A 17,767-nucleotide genomic window follows, 5' to 3' on the forward strand; every position below is an offset into this window, starting at 1 on the left:
AAATACCCTATTAGTTTTTGCAATATATATATATATACAAATATATACTGTTTTTGTTTTGTTTTCTCATGAGGGAAACTTCAGGTGTTAATGCTGAAAGAAACAACAGACACCATCACAAATATTGCAATTGTTTTGCTGGTTATGATAATGGGAATTGTGTTGGTTTTAACTTGGTTACTGTACCCTGTTGGTCTTCTACTGGTTGCTTGTTAAAACCAATCCTAATGAAATATGTCCCAAAACACACTATACAGGAAACCATTTTTTAAAATGGCTTTAATGGTTAAAAGTTGATGTGAAATGTAAAATAATACGAATAATAGAAAAAAAAAAAAAAAAAAAAAATATATATATATATATATATATATATATATATATATATATATATATATATATATATATATATATATATATATATATATATATATATATATATATATATATATATATATATATAAATAATATAAAAGTCTAAAATTATTCATGAACTGTTTGAGGCTAAGCTGTGGAATAGCCTTATTGTGGTTATTGATGTAATTCGCAAAATACAAAAATATCTTTTCTTTAAACAGAACGAGATCTTTATCGCATTTGATCATCACCTTATTCATATTTTACCAGAAGATCGTGATATATTATTACAAATCTTGCCAGCAGATGGCACTTACTCTTAAAAGAATCTGGTAGCTGTAGAATTTCATGTATAATCAGCAAATACTTTTATTTATTTATTTATTTTATTTATTTATGACGTAACTTTAAAAAATCACACAATGTGTTATAAGATGTAAAAAATAAAAATAAGTTTATAAGGATGATAATAATATGCCTATAAATGCAGTCTGTTTACTAATACAAGCTAATCGTTCAAACAAAAATTATGGAATAAAATGTTGAAGAGGTAATAATTAAAGTCAGGCTTTGGGGTGTCGATCGACTCCATCTATGTTTTGATTATCATTCTGAATCCAATTCATAGTCTTTTTTCAGCTTTTTCTTCAAAATGTTATTTCTTTTTTTCTTTTCTTTTTTTTATGAAACACATTAAAGTGTTTACAAAAATAATGCATGAAACTATAATAAAAAGTTCTTGTTTACAAGCAGATCCTCTGTTATTTCTTTGGATGTTTTGTATGTTCAGATATTCATACAACAAAATATATACAAACTCATACCTAAATAGGGACATAGTAGTATACTTAGAGTATGATGTAAAGTTCACTTAAAGAAAACTTATGAGTATACATGCAGAATAAAACTACTAAACTAGTAGTTTACTAAGACTATATTTCACAAAGTATTTAATTAGTAAACTAAAGTTCACTTTTAGTATAATTGCCATACAAACAAAGAGGTAAACTATACAGTAGTTGTGTACTCAAAGTTTGCTACTGTTATACTTAAAATTATTATATAAAGTGGGCCGATTTAGTCCCAAGGAGTATTGAAACCCTACACTTCCAAGTATACTACTAGAACACTCATATGTGTAGACTTGATACATGAAGTATACTTACAAATATACTTGAACTTTACTTAAGTATACTTAGTAAAATAAACTTGAAGTACTCTACTTTTTCGTAACTGCTTGTAAGGGCATGGTTGTATTAGCTAACAGCTCGTTTCTATTAGCATACACTATTCGTATGTTAACAGTGTAAGAGACGCCCTCCACACAGAGAGAAAGAGGACTGGGGGTGCTCCATCATTCATTGTTAAATATAGGTTAGGAAGAAGACTTCTGGAGATCTCTGCCTGCTGCTCTGAAGAAGAACAAGAGAAACAGATAAACTCTATTATCAAGAGGCAACAGAAGAAGTTTTTGTGTGTGTTTATCTTTTGTATGAGCGCCTAAACTGAAGAAAGCCAGGAAATAACGAGAGGCTGACAAATGAAGTAAGTGGTTTAAATTGAATTAAATGCGTACTACATTTAGTTTAAGCTAAGAAAAAAATAGATGTATAATAATAATAATAATAATAATGGTTGTAGTGACAAACACTCGTTTTAGATGAATGGGTTCATCTTTAGACGAGTGTAAATACAGACTTGGGTAACTTACTGTACGATACAGTGAGACACGTGGCATGAATGAGTTGAATGGGTTCTGTGTTTCTGCACTTTTTTTTTTCACAAAAAAAATGGAAATGCCCATGTTTAGTGTTTTAAGTGAGCTCGGATGTCTTTTGCATGAGTTCATGTTCTATTTTAGACTAGCTGTGTTGTGGAAGGCATGATTTATTGTTAGTTGTGGGCAGCATATGGTGAGATCTCGAGCGTTGAGGGAAAAGCGTGTTTGTTTAATTTAATCCCGTCGAGAAAGTCGACACTCGGAGACACGTCTAGAAAACCAAGCCTTTGTCCTCAGGGGAAATGAGAGCTGAATTCTCGGCGTTTTGGGTTTGGGAAGGGTTCACATGGAGAGAGAAAAAAAAAAAACATACAGTGTGCTCACTATCTGACCTAAATAGTAAAATGACTAATATCAGATGGAATCTGGGATGGATAGAGTATGCAGTTCTGAGGAATCGATTCGATCGAAACCAGCGAACGCGTGCGAAGTCTGCGAACCGAACTATATGATTCTATTGTTTGTGATAAAAGTGGAATTCAGTGGAAGACTGATCCAAAAAAAAAAAAAAAAAACCAAGCAGAAGTTACTCGTTACTTCTTTCAAATGTAACATGCATCGGTTACATTAGTTATTTTACTCCCCACAGAAGTCGTTATTGTGCATCTTCCCCATAAAATTAGTATATTTCTGCCTCATCATTTGACCAAAATCTACATTAGATCGCTGCCAGAAGTTTTTACAAACACTCACAGGATCGATATAGTGAGTTTTAAGTAAAAGTGTTGTAGCTTGAAGTGTTGTTTTCTATGATTATATTTCATGAAGTATTTTATCAAAATAAATCACATAAGTTCAAAAGAGGTTTAATTATAGTAATATAATTTAAATGGGGATCTATTTTTGTGTGTTTGTTTTTTTCCCCGCCATTAAATAGCTACAAGTAATTCCATAAGTCAATCAATCAATCAATCACCTTTTTTTATATAGTGCTTTAAACAAAATACATTGCGCCAAAGCACTGAACAACATTCATTTGGAAAACAGTGTCTCAATAATGCAAAATGATAGTTAAAGGCAGTTCATCATTGAATTTAGTTATGTCATCTCTGTTCAGTTGAAATAGTGTCTGTTTTAATTTGCAATCAAGTCAACGATATCTCTGTAGATGACGTGACCCCAACTAAGCAAGCCAGAGGCGACAGCGGCAAGGAACCGAAACTCCATCGGTGATAGAATGGAGAAAAAAACCTTGGGAGAAACCAGGCTCAGTTGGGGGGCCAGTTCTCCTCTGACCAGACGAAACCAGTAGTTCAATTCCAGGCTGCAGCAAAGTCAGATTGTGCAGAAGAATCATCTGTTTCCTGTGGTCTTGTCCTGGTGCTCCTCTGAGACAAGGTCTTTACAGGGCATCTGTATCTGGGGGTCTAGTTGTCCTGGTCTCCGCTGTCTTTCAGGGATGTAGAGGTCCTTTCTAGGTGCTGATCCACCATCTGATCTGGATACGTACTGGATCCGGGTGACTGCAGTGACCCTCTGATCTGGACACAGACTGGATCTGGTGGCCACGGTGACCTCGGAACAAGAGAGAAACAGACAAATATTAGCGTAGATGCCATTCTTCTAATGATGTAGAAAGTACGGTGTTATGTGAAGTGTTTCCGGTTCCAGTTTACCTAATTAATGCAGCCTAAAAATCCTTTAACGGATTTGGATATTAAAAGCATATTAGTATGTTATGTGTATGCTGTAACTCACACGGTGTATTAGGACACGTGCTCAAAATAAGTGAGCACCATTCATATTCAAAAGAAAGAAGAAAAGAAGGTTTGATAGTGGTGCATATCCATCCTCGTTTCCAAAGATCACAGATTTTTTCAGTTTACATGACGCCAAAAATGGAAAATAGTTTATAATGAAGTTCAGGTTCAAAAGTTAAAAGTTTATGTGTGCCCTTGTCTCTCTCCATCTATGACCATGACCCAAAAAGCAACATGATGTCACATTCAGAACATGCTCTGGTTAAGAAATAATTTAATAATATTGAATCCCTTACATAGCATACATACTCACTGCTATATGAGTATGTTATAAGTAAATTTATTTATTACAGTTCTGATTTTCTTCTCAGATATGTGATTTAACGTGTCTGTTCTGAGTTTCTATCTCACAATTATGTCTTTTTTCTTAGTATTGCTCTGATTTACACATTCTGTTCATCTGCGGTTAAAAAAGATTCGAAACGACTCGATGAATTCAGCGATTCAGAAGATTCGATTCTTCACCAGAGCAGCGCACTAAAAGAGTTGATTCGATTATTATCCAGAAGAGAGTAAGGGATTCAATATTATTAAATTATTTCTTAACCAGAGCATGTTCTGAATGTGACATCATGTTGCTTTTTGGGTCATGGTCATAGATGGAGAGAGACAAGGGCACACATAAACTTTTAACTTTTGAACCTGAACTTCATTATAAACTATTTTCCATTTTTGGCGTCCTGTAAACTGAAAAAATCTGTGATCTTTGGAAACGAGGATGGATATGCACCACTATCAAACCTTCTTTTCTTCTTTCTTTTGAATATGAATGGTGCTCACTTATTTTGAGCACGTGTCCTAATACACCGTGTGAGTTACAAAACAAAAACCCATCCGTAAACCCAACATTTGAGAACAAAGATGTCTTTGGACTGTGTCTAATCATACTAAATGTGTCCTGCTGAGATCCCTGCCTTTCCTTCTCTCTGCTTTCTATATGTCTCTTATATTGCCTGTGTCTCTTATACCTCTCTCTTTGTGTGTGTGTGTGTGTGTGTGTGTGTGTGTGTGTGTGTGTTTTGGTTATCTGAGTTGTAAAGACCAATGGTTTTCAGTCATGTCATGGGATAAGTTGACCCCGTTTACAAACTTAAACTTGTACACATTTGAAGAAAAATGATATTATCTCTTCTAGAATCAGAGGATACACTTTTCTCACGCTTTCAGATGCAGGTTCTGAATTAATAACTAAACTAAGGGTTCAAATTTGTGATACAACAAAGCACGTGTGATTGTGGTTTTTATTGTGAGCGCATGCAAATAGTTTGGACACACCTCCTTTTGAGAAGAAGGTTTTGCGTGTGTTGGTTGTAGTGGATGTTAAGGAGTGTCTTTTTCTTACTAAATCGCAGATATTTCAAGAATGAAGATTGGTGGGTGTCGGTTTTAAAGGCAAATACAGTATAATGTTAGAAAAGATTCTATTACAGTTCTTCATTTAAAACAGTTCTCCAAACTCGGGTCACTGTTCTCAAAACAGTTAACACAGGGAACTATTGTCCTACACAGACTGTGCATTTTCATTCATTTCATGCTAAATAGAAAATCATGCAAATAATTTTCTCAAAACAATGTGCATAAAACTCTCAAATGTTTTCACAATAGTTCATACAACCAACCAATAAGTCATTTGTCATTCTTTCAAATAAACATGGTATATTCTGATATTTGAATGACCTTAATTGACCGTGTAAACATACATGAGCTCTCCTTTAGAGGGAGTTACACTTAGAAAGTGTTGTATTGTTGATAGTACAGCCTTTAGTCCTCCTGGGACAGGAACTGTATACAAAATGTACAATATAACTGTAATAACTCTGTTATTTACTGTAAATGTCCAAACATTTTTCAGAACTGAGATTGCAGCTAATAGATAAAATGCACTGAAATGGTCTTTCCAGATGTAAATGGATGGTCAGATCAACAATTTGGGATAATTAATGTATACAGCAAACACACATGCATTATAAAAAAAAATGTCATGTTTATTATATTTAGATATGCATCACTGTAGTAAAAGACTGATCTGTAGTTATCAGAAAAGTTTATTTATGCAGTTGTTGCAGACTGATTAAGTTTAAAGGGGCAATTACTTTTCGTTTCATATAGATATACACAATATATATCAAACAAATCTCCCTGTTGAAGAATTGCAATAAACATGTATTGTCATTTGCATGTTTGTGCATCTACAGCTGAATGTGTTTCATAATCAATAGAGTTTACTTTTAGCAATATTACTTTTTTTAAATGCATTACTAGAAAAAAATTGCGCTGTGCTTCATGTTGCAGTAAAGTTGAACTGTTTGGTTGAGATAGTTCTGTGTTTGGATGGCTGTGCCAGCTGTATGAGAACAAGTGCACTGCATTTGAGATAAGTGTCAAATCAATTGAGAAACTAATCAGTGATTGCAAAAAAATATATATATTGAGCAGCAAAAGAAAAAAAAATTCTTAGAGGTAAATCAGTATATTTTCATGATTTCAAGTAATGATGCTGAAAATACAGCATCAAAAGATTTTAAATAAAATAAAAAAATAATAATTTTTACTGTATATGCGACCGAAAAAATGCAGTCTTGATTAGCAGAACGCTGAAGACAGACTGAAGTAATGCTGTTGAAAATTAATTTTTACATCACATAAATAAAGTTCATTTTTACTTCACATTCAAATAGAAAACGGATATTTTAAATTGTAATAAAATTTCATATTTTTACTGTTTTTTTCATCAAACAAATGCAGCCTTGGTGAGCTTGCAAGACGTTTTATAAAAAAAAAAAAAAAAAAAAAATATATATATATATATATATATATATATATATATATATATATATATATATATATATATTACTGACCCCCAAACTTTATTGGGTTAAAAATGTAGTTTGCTAAGGCAGAATCCGTCTATATTTTTCTAATATGCCACCTTGCTCTGACACTCATCTGTTCATCTCTTCTCTGTCTGATAGGAGGATGGCTCCGTCTGTGTTGCAGGCGTACAGCAGGCGCTGGTGGATGGCCGTCACAGCCGTGCTGGAGAATCTGTCATGTTCGGCCGTGCTGTTGGGATGGGGCTCTCTGCTCATCATGCTCAAGGGACAGGGCTTTTACTCCCACCTGTGCACAGGTAATCAGTCACAGAAGTCAAGCAGTCGCCGGTCACTAACAAGCTCCAGAAGAAACCCGAGCCCGAGTGCCTGAGAAACTTGAACAGTGTGGAGACTTTAAAACTTAATAAAGTCTCGGTCTCTTGCTTTCATTGACCTCCTCTCTCTTTCCTTCTGTAGAAAATACGACTGAGAGTGTGAACGCTAGCGCAGTAGATGATTGGCTGAGTTGTGTGGAACAGGAAGAAATGCTAAATTTGGGCTTCACCATTGGTTCATTCCTGCTTAGTGCTGCCACATTGCCGTTGGGTATACTGATGGACCGGTTTGGCCCCAGGCCTCTTCGCCTTACTGGAAGGTGAAGACAAACCTACACATTAATGCTTGTGTTTTAGATCACAGTAGCAACACTTCATCAGGAAGCAACACATGTTTTTAAATAATGCACTTGAGTCATGAAATCTCTGCATGACTTATTGCATTTCAAAACACTGAGTAATATGTGCATATAACAGCACTTTCACATTTAATTGTGTGTGTTTATTTAATAATCATTCATGTTTTGTATTTGTTTCTAGTGCGTGTTTTGCTCTCTCTTGTGTTATTATGTCCGTATCATCATATCAACCAGAAGGTGAGCTGCAAACGAGTCTTCAAATTACATTCATAATCAATCAACCAATCAATAATTACTGGAGATTTTAAATTATTATAATTTGTTTTTTTTTATTTTTTATAGTCGATATGGCTATTTAAGTAATCAGTTATTAATAGGATTTCAGTTAACTGAATAAAAAAAAAAACTAAGTTTATATTCAGAAATTTTACAGTTTGGTACATTTTTCTTTGCTTTTTTCCAGAAGGAATAATAATTTTACTACTAAAAAAATTTCATTGATTCTTGCTGCTTTTGAAAAAAGAGCAATGACAAAACACTATATTTGTATGGACAATTAATTATCCATTATTCAACCAATTTTGTGAATAAACTATCCAATTTTAAAATGTACAGGCAGCAGGATATAATGAGAATATTGTTTTCAAATATTAAAATGCAATTTTTATTAAATTTGTAAGTACATATTTTGTAAAATGTTCATAAACATTCACAGCTATACCCAGATCAAATGTAGCATTTATATGTATAACACTGTATACAGAAGACACATTATATTTTATTTGTCATATCAAAGTCATTGCCACAGTATTGAGTTGTTCAAGCACACATTTTAATTGTGTAATAATTGTTTGTGCCTTTTTTTTCTAGTCCTCTCTGCGTTAATTTTTCTGGCTCTTTCACTCAACGGCTTCGGAGGGATCTGTCTGACCTTCACATCTCTCACGGTAAGAAAAAAAAAGAGAAATTGGTAGAGAAGGGAGCACGTGGGGTCATGGACAGCTATGGTGACTTGCATGTTTTGTGATGCAGCTGTCACATGAAGCTTTTTGAAGTTTATTTTTTCCAGACAGTTGTGTGGGTGTGTGTATTTTTGTGTTTGGGGCAGGCAAAGGATCATTGCACATGACTGAAGGAGATTCTGGCTTTTTCTGTGCCCACCAATCAGAAGGCTGAACTGCCCACACGCCTTCTCTTACGCCCACATCAACCTCCAGTTGAAACAGACAAGGGCACAGACTTTGTACCCACACTCATCAACAAACAGATTGTGAATTTCCAATTTGTTTAGTGAAATCACGTGGTGTGGGAAAGAATGACTATATATATATTTCAGCCCACCGCTATCATACAGATGCCAACACGCACTTACCCTTGTGCATACACATGGCTCAACTAGAGCAGCTCAGGTATGCGTGCACAATGCTGTACATGTGACAACTAACACTGCTTTAATAAAGTGACATCCTGTGTACACTTCTGAGAATAGAACATGCTCTATGATTTCATAAACAGTACATTACTACCAGTATGGAGGAAAGATCAGCTGATACTGTTCTGATCACTTTATTTACACTTTGTTTTAGGTTTTGATGACATCTGAACTCAGTAAACCAATGACCTTCATGATTTTTTGTTTTTTTCCAGTTCCGCTAAATTAGTAGGGAACCTCAGTACCCATAAGTAAGACCAATCACAAATTAGATTTTTTTTAATCCCTTAACTATTTGTCCTTGTCAATGATATTAAAGTGAGAGCAAATGTAAATTTTTGATTTATTCTCCTTCATAGATGTTTCATCTAAGCGAAGGGCATCATGAACCTCACACCTAGCAGTCTCACACTGTGCTTAGATTTAAGACAAAACAAAAGCAAAGTCTGAAATCACATTTCAGATATTTTAATATAAAGCTTAACTTTTTTTCTGAAATTCTTCTCAGATCAAATCACCATTAGTGTTCCTCAGGGTTCTATGTTGGGTCCCTTCCTCTTTTCAGTATATATAGTGTAACTGCCATCTATCAACCAGGCACATGAGTTTTCCTACTACTGCTGTGCCGTTTAGACACCACTTTAACTTTCAGGCTCATTCCATGTGATCTGAGCTATGCTATCCACAGTTATGTTGTAGGTTTTATTGCTATATATCCCTACTATGTCTGTAATTGTCTTTTGCATGTACCCTTTTTAAGTACCTCTGTAATATGAACCTTAACTTTTCTCACTAAATTCTTGTCAGATCAAATCACCATTGGTGTTCCTCAGGGTTCTATGTTAGATCCCTTCCTCTTTTCAGTTTATATAGCATAACTGGCATCTATAAACCAGGCATATGTGTTTTCCTACTACTGCTGATGATTAAGACACCACTTTAACTTTCAGGCTCATTCCATGTGAAACCGAGCTATGCTATCCACAGTTATGTTGTAGGTTTTATTGCTATATATTCCTACTTTGTCCATAATTGTCTTTTGTATGTACCTTTTTTAAGTACCTCTGTAATATGAACCTTTACTTTTCTTATTAAATTCTTCCCAGAACACATTACCATTGGTGTTCCTCAGGGTTCTATGTTAGGTCCCTTCCTTTTTTCAGTATATATAGATCACTGGCATCTATCAACCAGGCACATGAGTTTTTCCTACCACTGCTGTACTAATGACACACTGCTTTAAATCTGTGTCATTCTATATGATCTGAGTAATGCTGTCCACAGTAATTTTATAGATTTTGCCATATACTTCTTTATGACCATTTATATTTTTATGAAGACGTTTATGAGAAACATCTGAGATAAAGTTGATAGTTGCAGATGTTGTGCAGCCTTCTGTAACAAATTCAGGTTTAGGTCAAGGTTGTTATGCCACTCCATGTTTGTGTGTGAAAAGCACAAGGAAGTACGAATGCTCGTTTTCATGGAAGTGTGTGTTTTTAACCTTCTCATTTCACACAGGGGAGTTAAACACACTCACACATCCATGTAAAAGTCTGGAAAAATGAAGCACTGCTTGGAAATTCATGGAAAATGTGAAAAAAAAAAAATTTGATTCATATCCACAATCCACAACAGGACTTCCTGCGTACTGAAACATTAATATTTCTGTGTTCATTTTTTACTTAATTAGTAAGTTTTATGTTGGATAAACTTGTGGTTAGGCATGATGTTCACTTGACACTTGATTTGAGCAATTAAGCAATCCAGATGCCCAGAGGTTTTCCCTGGATGCGATCATTGTTTTCAGAATATATAACAGTCTAATTTTCCTTCCTGCTTTTGTTCATTGTGAGTGTAGGCTCAGCTGCATTTATGATTTTTCCATCAGGGATAACGATGTGCTTTTCCTCTCTTCCTCTGGTAGCTGCCAAACATGTTTGGGAGTCTGAGCTCGACTGTTATGTCTCTGATGATCGGCTCCTACGCTTCTTCGGCCGTCACCTTCCCTGGAGTCAAGGTATTTTTTTAATGTAAATAAAGGTTAAACCTGTTTAACATGTATTGTGTGCTCGGAATTAAAGCCTCTGATGAAATGTTGCATCAGATTGAATGAAAGGGAACTCATCACCTTGAACTTGTATAAAAGCAGTTAAGCTAATCATATAAAATAATTTGTTTTCTATTGTAAAATTTCAAAACATGATCAAAGCTAAAGCATTACTCAAACGACAAGTGATTTTTTTTTTCTATTTTGATTTTTTCTGCCATTCAATCAAGCGTGTCATACAAATGGAAAAAGTGATCATGTGTCTCTTTCTCCAGCTGATATATGATGCCGGGGTGTCCTTTACTGTCATCATGTGGATGTGGGCCGGCCTGGCATCTCTGGTCTGTCTCAACTGTTTCCTGAACTGGCCATCAGAAGGGTTTCCTACACAAGAAGAGATTGAGATGTTAGTACAAATCATGCTAACCTATATCATAGATGACCCTGAAAACAGAAACATAATATTACTAAAAATCACCCTTTTTGAGAGAGATTCACTTAACTTTCAGAGCTGGATAGACTACGTTACAAAAATTGTGGTTAGTAACATAACACTACACATTTGACTACTTTTTGAATACTCGTTTATCACATTGATTTAAATCTTTATATAAAAATACAAAAGGAATGAAAATATATTCCATGCATTGTAATTAACAACATAAAAATGACATTACATCAAGGTCTGGGGGTGAGTCAAACAAAAAGCTAATAATTCAATTATAAAAATGCTTTGATTAATGCAAACGATTAATTGCATACAAAATCTGAGTTTTTGTTTACATAATATATGTGTGTGTGTGTACTTATTATGTATATATAAAAAAATAACATGCATGTATATATTTAATAAAACGATGTTATGTTTATATAATAAATATATTTATATGTAATGTAAAATATAATAATATATTTGCATATACATGCAAATATTTTCATAATATATGCACTATATATATATACATATATATATATATATATATATATATATATATATATATATATATATATATATATATATATATATAATAAACACAGTATACATGCATATATTATGTAAACAATTATTGTTTTTGGATGCAATTAGTCAGATTAATTGACAGAACTAGTTTTGATATAATGTATATAATTTATAATAAAAACAAAATATGCTTTAATATATAAGTCATTTATAATACATGACTAAATGTAATGTAACCATTTTTTATTATTATTACAACATTTGGATTAAAACACTTATATATATATATATATATATATATATATATATATATATATATATATATATATATATATATATATATATATATATATATATTTTATTTATTTAGCTGTATGTCATTTGTAGGTTATATTAGAAAGGAATATTTAAAAAAAAATAGTGTGAATAATAAGAAATCACGTAATCAATAAAAAAGTAATGAGTTTTTGGAATCTGATGATATAATCCAGACTACATCTATAGTCTTCATTTCTGAACAATAATTCCTTATTTCAACCATTTAGTATGAAAAAAGACAAGTTATCGTCTGAGGAGGCGCCGGGAGAAAGGGAGAAACTGTCGTCTGTAGCTCAGGACACACAAGGTGAGACTCCTCGAGGCGGAGTGATACATTTTGAGACCGTTTGTTACAGTTGTGTGAACGTGTAGCGGATGATGTGAAATATAACGTGTGAACTCCTGGAAATCTGTTTCTCAGCTTCGGTGCCGTTCCGGCGCTCCGTGTTCTCTCCCATCTTCTTGTGGAGTCTGATCACTATGGGCATGACTCAGCTGAGAATCATCTTCTTTATGGGAGCCATGAACAAGATGCTGGAGTTCCTGGTGACCCACGGAGAGGAGCACCGTAAGCCCAAAAACCCTCTGCTATTCACTGTATACACCTGCCTTGTGTTCGGCTGACTCACAGTGTGTCTCTGTCTCGTTTAGCCTCTACAGAACTGGTGCATGAGGCGGAGGAGAAAGGTGAGGTGGACCTGAGTCAGTGTAAGAGACGGCTGGATGTGATTGTGGATTGATAAATAATGCATTTGATCTTGCAGTGAGCTTCTACTCGTCCATCTTCGGCACGCTGCAGCTCTTGTGTCTGGTCACCTGTCCTCTGATCGGATACATCATGGACTGGAAGATGAAAGAGTGCGCAGACAGAAAGACAGACAGAAAGATCCAGAAGCTGACCAACGCCATGCGAGCCTTCATCTTCACTAACGCTCTGCTCATTGTGTTTGGTGTCCTCTCGCTCGTAGACAGTCTTCCTCTACAGGTGACGACCTGGTTCAGCTCACAATCTCCTTGATTTCTAGAGTACAGATTGTGTCAGAGTTAAACAGCAGCTCTATAGGAAACACTGCATATTTCGTTTTTAAATCAGTTTATTGTTGGATCGGTAACTGTGTAAGGATTTATAATCTATAAAGCTGCACTTCACTCAACTAGATCATATTTTGTCAGTGGTTTGCTACATTTTTTTCAGTATTATTGCATGTGTACTACATTTCAGAAGTTGTTTTTAAGAATACTCTTATGTTCAGGAATATCACGTTTATTTGATTAAACATTTTTTTTTTTTATTGTTTTTTTTTTTTATGAATGAATGCATTTTTCTTTTTTTGGATGGCAAAACTGAAACATTTATTATTGTTGTGAAAAATACGTTTCAGTTTTCAGGCTTTTTTTCAGAAACAGAAAGCATTTCTTTAAACATTTAATTGACAGGAATTACACGTCTTTTTTTGTTAATTTGATCCATTCTTGCTTAATAAGTCCTGTTCACACCAAAGATGATAACTATAACCATAAAGCATCAGACTTTAACACTTATTTACATACACACAGTAGTAATAATAACTACAGTAATACTGTAACTAGTCATGTGCATGCTAATAGCTAGTTAATAGTAGGATTAGGTCCTTGAAACAAAGTGTTCAATAAAGAAATAGTGATAATGATATTACAGTAAAAGCACTGAGGAATTATGTGGTTTGTTATAGTTTTGTCAATCTGATGAATGATTAATGAGCTTGGGCATTTAAAGCCATAAATGACATAAATGTAGTGCACGCTTCTTATAAACACAACAGTGTTGTGTGTTGGTGTGAATGGACCTTCAAATTATTATTATTATTATTTTTAAATCATACTGAACCCTAATTTTGGCACAAGTTCACCGTCTTAATTACAGTCGATGGGAACGTGCTTGTAACTCTTGTTGTCTTTGTCCAGATCCTGACGTTTATTCTGCACACGATGGTTCGAGGTTTCATTCACTCGTGTTGTGGAGGACTGTATGCTGCCGTGTGAGTACACTATAAACATATACACACTACACACACTCAAGGATCTGTTCATCTGATGTTGAGTCGCACAGGCAAGCACAGACTTATCAAATCAGATGTTTATAAAGCTGCACGAGACAGGATCAGGTTTGCCCTGTTTGTGTGTGAAGGACAGCGCAGAGTGTGTGTGTAAATCTCAATCACACACACGACACACATAAGAAGTGTGCAGACGAACTAGATCTGTCCCTGGAGCACTAAACCAGTCTTGAGTCTCTGGGGTATATTTGTAGCAATAGACAACAATACATTGCATGGGTCGTTAGGATATTAAGTAAAGATTGTGTTCCATAAAGATATTTTGTAAACGTCCTACTTTAAAAATGTATTTTTGATTAGTAATATGCATTGCTAAGACCTTCATTTAAACAACTTTAAAGATGATTTTCTCAACATTTAGATTTGTTTGCATCCTCAGATTTTCAAATATTGTACTGCTAACAAACCATGCATCACTGGAAATCTCATTTATTCAGCTTTCAGATGATGCATTAATCTCAGGGTGGCTCTGACTGGTCTTCTGACATGTCTGTGTCTCGCAGGTACCCGTCCAATCACTTCGGCACGCTGACCGGTCTGCAGTCTCTGATCAGCGCAGTGCTGGCTCTGCTGCAGCAGCCGCTCTTCATGATCATGCTCGGACCTCTGAACGGAGATGCTTACTGGGTAAGAAACACACATTTCTATCTCCTGTATTCAGGACTGAGAAGATTAGATTAGTCATAAAGTCTTCGATCCTGAGCGCTGCACCGGGATCCTGTGAGATGCATCATTAACACAAACAGCTGTTTTAATTTCTGTGATGCTCCGCTGTATCTTCAGCATCATTCCTCCAGTCTTCAGTGTCACATGATCTTCAGTACAATGTGATGTCATTGCATGTTTACTGAATAAATGAACACATTTGATTTTTTTTTGTTTTTTTATAATTAGACTCCAAAAAGTATCAAAATAAATAATACTATAAGAGAATGTGAAGATTTAAATCAAATGTGACCCTAGACCACAAAACCAGTCATAAGCGTACATTTTTTGTTTTGTTTTTGATGCATGGTTTGTTCGGAGGACAATATTTGAAAATCTAGAATCTGAAGGTGCAAAAATAAAAACTCTATATTTTGAGAAAATCATCTTTAAAGTTGTTCAAATGAAGTTTTTAGCAATGCATATTACTTAGTTTTGATATATTTACAGTTTGAAATTTACTAAATATCTTCATTGACTTAATATCCTAATGATTTTTGGCATATAATTTTGAATTTTGAGCTGGACGCTGTCTTGAAAGCCAAGGTATTTCCATCGACTAATAAGATGCTAAATGTATTCTTTCGCTCCCTTCAGATCAACGTGGGGCTTCTGGTCCTCTCATTGGCCGGTTTCCTGTTGCCGGGGTATTTGTTCCACCTCCGCAGACAGCTTCTTCAGACGAAGGCCGGAGGAGAAGCGAACGGACACACTCCTGTAGAGAACCAGGCTCTAAACCAGCCGCTCCACAACGGTCACATCCCTCAGGACGCCTAACTCAGTTACAGAGCATCATGGGACTGTCATGGGACTCTTCACATTTCAGCACGCTACAGCAACCCTTCGCCCGTCCCTCACATTTAAACACAGCTCTCTCGTCCACGTTGTGTGAGAGACGTTAGGCTGATGCCTGTGAAAGCAGCATCACTTCAGCTTGGTCTTTATCGACGATCGGCTGACTCAAAACTTGAGGATTCATATTGAAAATCGAACTTTTTAAACAGATATTTATTGGACTGCACACACATTGGCTGTGATTTCTGGACTACCTCAGCTGTCTGTTCACCAAAGAGAAAGAGCAATGAATGTTGTATTATAAGTCAGTTTTTCTGTCTTTTAGAAAGCTTTTCGTGCTATATCCCAACGCTGAAACATTTCAGGCAGATTAACATGACTTTTATAAAGCGACAGAAATGAGTGTTTGTGTGTAATAGTCACTGAGATGTATTTCTGTTATTATTGTAGATGTGCTCTGTAAATAGCATGATGTGTATTCATATTTGGAGGGGTTTTTGAAAGGTCTCTTTCAGATGAATGTTTTGTGTGAAACTAGTGCCTTATTGTTATTAGTGAGTGTCACGATTCAGATCTCAGCGTGAGAGAGATGTGGGAAACCAAAGCCATATGAGATCAGAAGAGAAGGTGTGAGAGGAAGAAAGCATCCCGAGTGCAAGCATGTCAGATTTGAAGCACCAAAATTATTAAATATGCAAACCATTTCTCTGAATTGTTCACTGGAGTCTTGATTGAGTTCATCTGAAGCATGTCAAGATCTGCTGGTGATGGCAATAAAATACATAAATAAATAAACTAGCCAGATGCAGATTTGATACTTAATGCAGTGGTATTTTACTATTTTTATGTGTCTTTTATAGTATTAATATTTTTTAATATAGTTTTTATTTTAGTTTAAAAAAATGTTTACCTTTTGTATTTATGTTTAGCTTTATTTTCAGTTAAAAAAAAAATGCCTGCATTTATTTTTATATATTTTGTTTTCATCTAATATTTACATTTTATTTTGGCTTATTTCAGTCAATGGAAAATATTTTTCATAGTCTCTCAGTTAACACCAACACTTGTTTTATTTAGGATAAATTATTATTGGTTTTATTATTATTCAAATTTCTATTTCTAATGAATTAATAATTAACAACAAGTTTCACTTTTTGAATGGAATTAATGAAATAAATCAACTTTATGATTATATTCTAATTATATGGCCAGCACCTGTATATATTACAATACTGCCTGTATAAATTAGGAATATAGAGTCAAAAATGCATTTTCACAATATAATAAAAGCATTTAAATGGGAATTGCGAATACAAAAATAATGTTAGATGCACTTAATAAATGCACATAATAAATAAATTGGCCTAGATATTTGAAACTGGCAGTTTTCTCATGAGTTTAATAAATAAAGAAGGCTCTTTGACTCATTCACAAACTCTCAGTCTGAAGGAAATGCTGTGTTTCCAGCTGAACCTCCTGCTGTGTGTCTGTGTCACGAGGGACACGAGTCTGTAGTAAAGTCTGAGCTGTCTTCAGTGTTTCCTCTCATTGACTTCACCTGCTCGCACTGAGCTGATTCAGACATCTGCATCTAGGAAGCTGTGATGAGCTCAGAAATCTGTTCCCCAACAGGCAGGGGCGGATACACCAATTGGCACCAACAAATTAAAGGTTATGGCCAATTTGAAAATTTACAAACCTGAATCTTTCTGATTCGTGATCATGCTCCGAACTCCCGAACTGACTCAAATGATTCGCGAACCCGCTACGAACTCCCGAAATGATTCAAATGATTTGCGAACCCGCTTTGAACTCCCGAACTGACTCAAATGATTCGCGAACCCGCTACGAACTCCCGAACTGATTCGAATGATTTGCGAACCCGCTCCAAACTATCGAATTGATTCAAATGATCCGCGAAGCCGCTCCGAACTTTCGAACTGATTCATTCGCGAACCCGCTCCGATCTCCCAAACTGACTCAAATGATTCGCGATCCCGCTCCGAACT

General features: G+C 34.9%; 1 protein-coding gene across 1 annotated transcript; it reads left to right on the top strand.

Annotated features, from left to right (window-relative positions):
• The first annotated feature begins 1,679 nt into the window (after positions 1-1,679).
• On the top strand, positions 1,680-16,580 carry LOC127971965 (large neutral amino acids transporter small subunit 3). The gene is made up of 14 exons (XM_052575315.1): positions 1,680-1,899; positions 6,867-7,024; positions 7,185-7,362; positions 7,583-7,638; positions 8,272-8,348; positions 10,761-10,853; positions 11,159-11,289; positions 12,390-12,469; positions 12,584-12,730; positions 12,814-12,849; positions 12,927-13,147; positions 14,107-14,180; positions 14,762-14,885; positions 15,561-16,580. Exons 1-14 carry the CDS (start codon positions 1,895-1,897, stop codon positions 15,738-15,740), a joined length of 1,560 nt encoding a protein of 519 aa, XP_052431275.1. The 5' UTR covers positions 1,680-1,894; the 3' UTR covers positions 15,741-16,580.
• Positions 16,581-17,767: the final 1,187 nt, after the last annotated feature.

This window comes from Carassius gibelio, chromosome B14, assembly GCF_023724105.1.
Source record: "Carassius gibelio isolate Cgi1373 ecotype wild population from Czech Republic chromosome B14, carGib1.2-hapl.c, whole genome shotgun sequence".
Classification (NCBI taxonomy): Eukaryota; Metazoa; Chordata; class Actinopteri; order Cypriniformes; family Cyprinidae; genus Carassius; species Carassius gibelio.